Below are 9,399 nucleotides of genomic sequence, written 5' to 3' on the forward strand. Positions count from 1 at the left end.
ATATTTATCCATTTTGTCCCAAAATATGACCAATCTGAACAATTCCATTGTCAATCCAATTTTTAATGTACACTGTCTTTTTATTTCTGCGAATATTAACATTATAATGTAAACATTCTGATACAAAATCGTTGAAGGTTGTAGGGTCACATTTTCCATTTACTTTCTTATAATGTTTAAATACATCGGTCAAAAACGGGTTATCCATTTTCTGCATCAAAACATTTGCAAATTCTCCTCCTCTCATATTAATTGCTATAACAAATGGACATGCTTTAAACAATAATCTTGATATTAATCCAGTAAGACCACCAACCCTTTTTAACCAAACAATGTTTAGAGGTGACAGAAAACATTTCACGTCAACCATCTTTAATCCTCCATCTTCATAAGGTTGGGTGACCGTAATTCTATCTCTTTTTCCATCCAAAAGAAAATTTTAAAAATCTTATTTAACTCCATCATAAACTGTTCATCTGGATCAGGTAAATTCGTAAACAAATTAATGAATTAGTTTGCTCATTAAAGTTGTCATCAACAACGAATTTTCACTGACAGATTCACAAATGATTGCTTTGTATTCCTCATCTCCTTCTGCATTTACAAATATAAAGGTATGTCATGTTTACTTTAGAAACACGCTCAGAATTTAAAAAAATAGGTTAAGTATGTTTGCATGCTTTGTGGAGCCGAGCGTGACCCGTCTCGATCTTTGGGAATGGTTAGCCGAGTCTATCTGAATGTAGTCTCAGCGATGACTGGTTTTTGGTGTTGATCTTGCGGTTTGATGCCAATAGATTGACTAAATGTGTTTAAATCGCTTCACACGACATGTTTTTTTAATCAAATTATCTAAATGTTTAAATCACAACTTAAGCGTCTTTTACTTTTCCTGAATTCTTGATATGTCCAAGTCTTTTTTCTCTCGGGTCTAGCAATCCCGTAAAATCTAACACCTGACCACAAACTGGTGCTGTTCTACATCGTGTCTTTGAAACTGTTAATCGCGTGGTCCCTTTTGCTCCACATGATTAACAGTTTGTAATTTAGCATTAACCAGTGCTCACCCTGAATCGCCTTTTGGCATCAGCTGAGAAACAGACGAAATTAAAACGGATGTGTGACCAGTTGTTTCTTCCCATTTAGCAAACTCTCTCATTTTAGGCAAAACAGAGATGTCGTAGCGAGCATAATATCCCACACCATCACTATAGCAACAGTCCCGCCTCGAGTGCATAAAAACAGTCAATTGTATCACAGAAGCTGATCAGGTATCTATGTCCCAATATAGGTCATAGATACCCGAGAGGACGTTAAGACACCAATTTCTCACGCCTCTATCAACAATTCTCTTTCAAAAAGAAGACCACAAGACTGAGCATACGGATGAAATAAATGTGTCTGATAATGTATGCAGTTGTCAAAATCACAATAGTTCCAACAGACCTGATGCAGTGGGCAGAGGACTGACAAAAGTGCGAAACATTCCAGTGTCTGCACTGCGTTGTGTGGAGCTGTGGAGGCCTGCTTGCATTTCCTGCTCAAGAACATTCACTACCTTTTGAAGGGAAGTCTGCGACAGCTGAAACACCTCTGAAAGCTTGTCGACCTAGAACAAATAAATGAATTGATACAGGCAGCAAAGGTCATTTCTAAACTGGGCCAGTTTTTACAGTTTGCTACCTCTCTTGATTCTTTTTGTCATACTGACTTCTTAGATTTGTCATACTGAATACTCATAACACAAAGAACACTGGGATATACAGATGGAATGGGTTTTCTAAGCATAGGAACACCAATTTCCCCAGTATTATGCAACTTCATAATAATTATGTTCTGTCATATATCAGTCATTGTATGATTAAATAAAAATGAGGGTACATAGAATGAGCTGTCTAAGCAAGGCGCTTGAAAATGACTCACAACGTTTTGTATACAACGCATATGTTTTACATACGCTCATGAACACTGTCTAGAAATTGTCTGAAGTCAGAGAAGCTTAACCTTCTCTAGCAATCGGAACGAGGCGCTATTGGACTACGGTTTGCCTGACAGATTCCGAGATGATTCCTAACGCTTTGCCGCGTCTGAATAGCGTCCCGTGATGTAAGTGTGTGTTTGTCCCACATGCCCTACTAAAGTCTCCCACCACAAACAGTAAAAGCGGTTGAGCATGTTCAACTTCAGATCTGTCCTGTGCTGTTTACTACACGAGACAATCTGTCCCCGTGGCTTTGTTTTCATAGAAGTGAAATGTGCAATCGGACAAAGAGTTCGCTCCACAGCTCAGCCTTTAATGGTGGTACCACACGGGAGTAAAGCGGAACCCTCCTTTAAAGAGCTTCAACAAACTGAAACAATCAGATCACAAAAGTGGGGAGGACTAAACCTTACAGAGGCTTTGAACAAAAATCTGGAAAAGCAGGGTCTATAAAGGGGGAAGTCTTAAATTGGGGGGGGGGGGGGGGTGGTCATAAAATGGGGGGAGGGGGCGCTAACTGTGAACACATTATTATAAAACTTTCTTTGAAGAATATTCAATTGCTTAGAAAATGAACATTATCCGAATCAGTCCTGGTAAGCTGCAGCCGTTTCCTCCTTTATGCGAGTAAGAACAAAATCAAATTACCTGTTGCTTTTCGTCTGGAAGTAACGGTTTAGTCGTTTTAGACCTGTGACGCAATTCCATGATCATACTTTTGCGTGCTCTGCACACACACACACACACACGCGCGCGCGCGCGCACACACAAACACACACACACACACACACACACACACACACACACACACACAAAAAGCCAACATGCACATTTTGAGAGATGCTATCTTTTCCGTGTGAATTATCATGCAAACAACTCATCATTTGTTCATGATTTTGCTTCGGATTACATCACATCTACCGCATGGATAGATACCAGACATTAACAACCTGGCTGTTTTCTCTACATATTTAACTATTCAGATCGATATACGTGTCAGTGATGAAGTCACTTCAGCACACGCACATAATTGAACAGAATGCGGCAGGGATGTTGCTTGTATGTATGTATCCAATTCTAAAGATGATGTGATTTTACATCAAAACCTCTACAGATGTGCAGTGATTTACAGGACGATATACACGGGATAGAAGGCATGCCAGGCATCTTGATTTTAACTTGAAAGGCGATGTTCCTTAGTATGCATGTGCACGACACATTTTGAAGACCAAGGGTTGTTTTAAGTCATTCTTAATTTACGACGAGGCAAGCAAAATCGAAGCAAACACATCTGTCCCGTCAGAACTTACGGGCTTTAGAAGTGGACGACACATTATGCATTATCATGAACTAATCGTCGAGGCTGACAACTAATAGCTTTATTGGCGTTCGCCACATTATGTTAACATCAAGTTCACCTGTTTGCACGACGTCTGCGCATAAATAGCACGAGTCCAGCAATGCACACACCGACAAGAACCACGATGACACAGGGCAGGACGATTGGCAGCACGGCCTGGCTTTCTTCTGGTTCGCCTGTGAATCAAGAACAATCAGCAAACAGTACACACGTAGTACGGCCTAAACGCACTGTGCATTACACGTCATAGCATGCCTGTGAAATAGTGAGCACTGATGAGAACCTAAATGGACAAAACAGGGTAAATGATGTCAAATTTTCACGAGGCATACCCCCTAACAGTTCAAGTGAAACTGATGAAAGGAAACATAGAAACACACAAACCGGGAGGTACCACAATCACACACACAACCTCACGCACGCAGGACATACACCCCCCCACACACACACACACACACGCACGAGGGAGATAGAGAAAGAGAGCGAGAGAGAGTAAGAGAGAGAGATAGATAGATAGAGGGGGTGAGAGAGAGATAGAGAGAGAGAAAGAGAGAGTGAGAGAAAGTGAGATAGAGAGAGAGAGAGAAAGAGAGGAGAGAGAGAAAGAGAGAGAGACAGAGAGAGAGAGAGAAAGAGACAGATAATGACAGACAGACTGACAGAGGCAGACAGACAGATGGAGGGGGAAGAGACAGCCAGACAGACAGACAGACAGAGATACATCGACATCAACAGACACAGATGCAAAACACACACACACACACACACACACACACACACACACACACACACACACACACACACACACACACACTCACACAAACACACACACACACACACAGTCACACACACACACACACACACATGCACATACACAAACACAAATGCACACGTAATCTCAAACACACATGCTCGTTCATAATATTTAGTCGGGCCACATGGGATTCGTCCTACCTGTGTTGGTATTTTCTGCAACAGACCATGTACAAGAGGTACACAAATAGCAAACGACCAATCATATATGAATTTTGTAATTAAAGCCTCCTCTCAACTCTAGCTGTATACTTTCAGTGAGTTTATTTATGATCGCTTTTGCTGAACAACACTTCTATCTTGTCTCACACTATTAATCGAGGCAGACGGTTGAAAATAGTAACGTTTTATCACGATGTAGTCATTGCACATGTTTTTCTCACGATGGTACGAGAGGGACTGACTGCTACCTCGCCAAGCAATAGAAAAACAGTACATTCTAAAATAAAGCATCACCAACTGGCCCTTAATCAACAGGTTCATAATCAAGTTATGCAGATAGAGAGAGATATGACATGTCCTTAACAGCTGCTAATTTTGACGTTTTTAATAATAACATGTGCTTTATGAGAAGTTATTTGGACACAGTCACAGTTGTTATCAACTATGCATGCGACACTCGCTCCCTTTCCGCAGATCCCCCCCCCCCCCCTTCCCTCCCCTTCCCTCCCCCCTCCCGCCTGTTGAACTAGTCCCTCTTAGAATATGTTTATGATCATGTCCTTACCTGTGTTGTTCCTTTTTGGTTTGGCTGCAACAGGCCACCAGGTAGTTAGTTAGTTAGTTAGTTGTTGCTTTTGGGTCCAGCAGACCATATAGGCCAAATCAGGACCCCACAAGTTTAACATTACACATATTTAAATTAAACCAATTTTACTCAACAAAATTAGGAACGTCACCCTAAGTGAACATAAAAGCTAAATCGAAACCCTACGTGTCAAGTATTTTTAAAACCACCAGGTACATGTAGTATATATGTTTCAAATCTGAATTTTGCTAAGTAGCAATTTTAAGAGCCTACTTGGTCGTTATTGTTGTACGAGAGCCGTGTTCAACACATTTTGACTTTATTATTAGTCTGTTATGTTGCCTTTCAGCCTATTTTTAACAAATAATGTCACTCTTCATCTTCTTGTCAGGTCATATCTCAGAGGCATGCAATGAAGACAGGATGATTCTATGACGATGTTCCATGATACTATAGTAACCTGAATGAAATGTCAAATGAAACGATGACAAAAGATCGTGTTTACTGGAGTAAATTCGAGCATCCAATAGATATTAAGACGAAAATGGATGTAAAAACTGACATAAATATTGTTTTTAATATCTTCTGGAAACACAGTACATACTAAAAAGGTGATAACTAAATGCACAAATTGCTGTCCAGCAAAAGTTGTGTCACGTGTTACATACTCTTCGAAGACATGAAACTAGAGGATGATCTACCCTCTACAGAGAATATACATCCAAGTACACATCTAGGGGTATTCCATTCAACTTGATAAAAACAAATAGTCCTAAACAGCCAAATCGGTTAAAGAAACGATACAAAACACAACCAACCAAAACACTTGACAGGCACTGTTAAACAATTGTTAAGAGAATCAGCAAGGCAACATGGTCCACTTGAATGACACCAACATACTGCTAATGTTGTTATTTTTGACAAGGACATGAAAACATCGCCTTGTGTCATTGTCTCTAAATGACTTAAAGCAGTGGTCTATTTATGACTATCCGGGGCTTCGAGTTTGAAAAGATAGGGCTGAAAATCATGTACAAAATTCTGTACAGCAAACGTACGCTACCCGAAACCCTATCTATACGGCGTGTATGACCTTGAGAGCTTCGGTAAACGCTTGAAGTTTGCAGTGGTAACATCTGGTTTGCTCTCTCATAGCTAAGCATACTTGTCAAGAAGGATCGAGCAGAAAAAAATAAACGACTTGGCAGGAGTTCGAACTCATGGCCTCGGGGCCTCGAAATGTCGGGGCCGATGTCTTAACAGCTAGGCCACTCCACCAGTGATGTCAAAGACAGAATTCCATGAGAGTTTGCATGTATGTTTTTCTCTATCATTCTACGCTTGACTTACCATTCATGCGTTTCAAAAACGTACGTAAAAATTGCCATTCAAATTTGTCTTTATTTGCAAACATGTTTCACAGAATCGCAGTACATGTTTACACCGTCATGCTACACGACATACGCGCCGTGCAAATAGCTGCGATATCTCTATTTACAACATGCAAGAAAAATGACAAGAATTACAGTAACTGAATCTCTCCAAAGCTCTGTGCAGTTGAAAACAGACAACTAAGAAATAGTTATACATGTATTCATTTCTGAACAGTGGGCGGATAGAGAATAACATAACATGAATTCATATCAATGTTTTTCCTTCTTTTTCTCAATTGGCGCAGTTGGGACATCAGACACGAAGTCTCGAGGTCGAGAGTTCGAATCTTCGCCGGGGCGTTTATTTTTTCCCCTTGATCTCTCTTAAAGATAAAATATGATCAGTGTTATAAAGAGAGCAAACCGGATGTTATCCCTGCAACATTCAAGCGTTGACAGAAGCTTTCAAGGTCATACACGCCGTATAGGTGGGGTTTCGGGTAGCGTTTGCTGTACAGAATTTTGTACATGATTTTCATCCCTATCTTTTTAAACTCGTAGCCCCGGAAAGTCATAAATAGACCACAGCTTTAATCCGGCTTTACTTCAGCAAACGGCGTTTTCATAACAAGTTCTTCAGCATTATTCTCCATAGCAACTTTTGTAAAATCGAAGTAAAATACCTTGCACACGTAGTTCACATGGGTGTGGGTCGGTCCCCTCAGACGGCACAAAGAAACACATGTACAGTCCTGTGTGTTCAAAGCTGGCTGCTGGAATCTTCACGGTTAGATGATCCGTGAGGATACCATCAAACGTGTAGTTGGCCATATCTGTGAAGCAGTCATGCTTTCTCTTTTCCGCAGACCATCGACACAAAAGTACGTCTGTCCCTATAAGCAACAAAACAAATTGCAGTTGAAGGGAAATCAGCTATTGTGAATTTTCTTTTTGGGGATATGTGCGTATGTTCCGTTCCACTGTATATAAACACTAAGTCATGCGTTGTATACGGTGGCAAGAGTTTAACTTGTAAAGGGAGATCATGACGGACTGGGTGGCCGAGTGGTAACGCACTTGCGCTCGTAAGCGAGAGGTTGCGAGTTCGACCCTGGGTCAGGGCGTTAGCAATTTTCTCCCGCCTTTCCTAACCTAGGTAGTGGGTTCAAGTGCTAGTCTTTCGGATGAGACAAAAAACCGAGGTCCCTTCGTGTACACTACATTGGGGTGTGCACGTTAAAGATCCCACGATTGACAAAAGGGTCGTCTTTCCTGGCAAAATTGTACAGGCATAGATAAAAATATCCACCAAAATACCCGTGTGACTTCGAATAATAGGCCGTGAAAGGTAGGATATGCGCCAAAATGGCTGCGATCTGCTGGCCGATGTACCCACGGAATACGCGCAATATAAGCCTCATATTGATTGATTGATTGATTGACTTTAAAAAAAAGAGATGTTCTGAACCTTTCCACTTTGCAGTGGTAGAGATAAATGTAAATAGTTTCAAACAAGAATTCTAAATTCATACAAAGAAAGAATAAACATAACTGAATCGGCCCCACATAGGTATTGAAGCACCACCAACAACAATAGCAACACAAAACAAAAATGCAATTTGTTGTAACAGTAACTGCCTCATTACAAAGATTTCCACCTAAACACAACTGCCTTGGTGGTGTTTGTTTTTCACAAGGAGTATAGTACGTACCTATGGCACCCCTGGGGGCATCTGAAGGATACCGTGCCATGTTGATAGGACGTTCTGTTGACGTGATAAGTACACGGAAGTTACAGGTAATTGAAGCAGGTTCTCCGACAATGAACGTTCCAGCTTCACACGTAATTGGCGGGCCTGCACCTTGCACGTCAACGCCAGTCATTGCAACAAGGAGTATCCAGACGGAATGGAGAGTGACGATGTGCATGTTGAATCGTCTTAGGCCTGCAGAGAGATCTCATGTATATGTGTAATCGAATGATAAGGATGTCAGTGATGTTTCTTTGGCAAAATCATCATCAAAAACTGTGCAGTCAATTTGGCTCAGCTGTTGATATTTTCACCCGATGGAGGTAGATCATAGTAACATGTATCACATAGTCTTTCAAAACAAGACAAACCGATAGACGCACACCGACAGACAAGCAGACACGTACACACAAAGACGAGCGAGCGCACGGATCAAGTAATTTAGAAGACATTAGATTAGACGTAATAATAATAATAATAAAACATTCTTTTATAGCGCTGTTCACCGCCGAATGGCAGTCTCAAGGCGCTTTACATTAGACATTAAAATTTAACATTTTACATAAAAAGTTTTCTCGTAAGAAATAACCTACAAGCATTAAAAACAATTCATAGACAACGACCACTTATAGTTATATAAAATAATCTAGAATTTATTTTTTAAAAAGATGAGAAAAAAACACCTAAACAAAACACGTAAGATAAGTAATAGACACATAGTTACACATAAAAAGTCTGACAATAAAACAGAACTCACATTAAAGCGTACAGATCTAAAACAGAACGAAGATGTAACATAGACTGTGGGGCAACAAATTAAACAACTAACAACTAGTCAACAAGCAAACTTATCATTCAGCACATTCACTCACAAGTCACATGCACACATTACACAGTGCGACATATTAGCTACGTTTTCTGTCCTGTCCCGTTGAGCTTGACACTTTTAAGAAGCACAAGAGTTCAACTTAATATATATATGTACATAAATATCCCTTCAACTTTCACTGCTGATCCTTGAACCCGTCTAATCTAAACTAATATTTGCTGAAACTTCAAAATGGAAAGCAGTATCCATATTATTAAGTATTTACACTTTTACCAAAAAATGTTAAGAACATTTAATTCCTTCTGTTGACCATGCTCTGTGTTATAATATAGTTTTCAACGTAGAAGACAGTATACATGACCTGCCCTGATGAAATTTCTTCTCTCACAAAGTACACGAGAACATAAATGGGAAGGAAATTAGCTTACCCAATACACAAAACGGTACCATTCAGCATAATACAACATCAAATACAAGACAATATGCTTGGTTATTTACCATTTGAATGCATTAGTTTGGAGACACATATCATGTGGTTGTTCTT

At 40.1% G+C, this 9,399-nt stretch overlaps 2 protein-coding genes across 3 annotated transcripts in view; both read right to left on the reverse strand.

The window, feature by feature from the left end:
• Nucleotides 1–9,399, reverse strand: part of LOC138972646 (hexokinase type 2-like) — a 78,423-nt gene that overhangs the window by 44,787 nt on the left and 24,237 nt on the right. The window lies entirely within an intron of this gene.
• LOC138972645 (hexokinase type 2-like) overlaps nt 1–9,399 on the reverse strand; it is a 28,005-nt gene that overhangs the window by 17,687 nt on the left and 919 nt on the right. The window contains exons 1-8 of the mRNA XM_070345290.1: nt 9,354–9,399; nt 7,988–8,221; nt 6,959–7,168; nt 4,882–4,905; nt 4,296–4,310; nt 3,400–3,517; nt 2,630–2,708; nt 1,447–1,609 (exon numbers count right to left, since the gene is read on the reverse strand). The exon at nt 9,354–9,399 is cut by the window's right edge and continues 919 nt beyond it. Coding sequence (XP_070201391.1) covers nt 1,447–1,609; nt 2,630–2,708; nt 3,400–3,517; nt 4,296–4,310; nt 4,882–4,905; nt 6,959–7,168; nt 7,988–8,221; nt 9,354–9,399 — 889 coding nt within the window. The remainder of the gene's footprint in view (nt 1–1,446; nt 1,610–2,629; nt 2,709–3,399; nt 3,518–4,295; nt 4,311–4,881; nt 4,906–6,958; nt 7,169–7,987; nt 8,222–9,353) is intronic.

Source organism: Littorina saxatilis, linkage group LG8, assembly GCF_037325665.1.
Source record: "Littorina saxatilis isolate snail1 linkage group LG8, US_GU_Lsax_2.0, whole genome shotgun sequence".
Lineage (NCBI taxonomy): Eukaryota > Metazoa > Mollusca > Gastropoda > Littorinimorpha > Littorinidae > Littorina > Littorina saxatilis.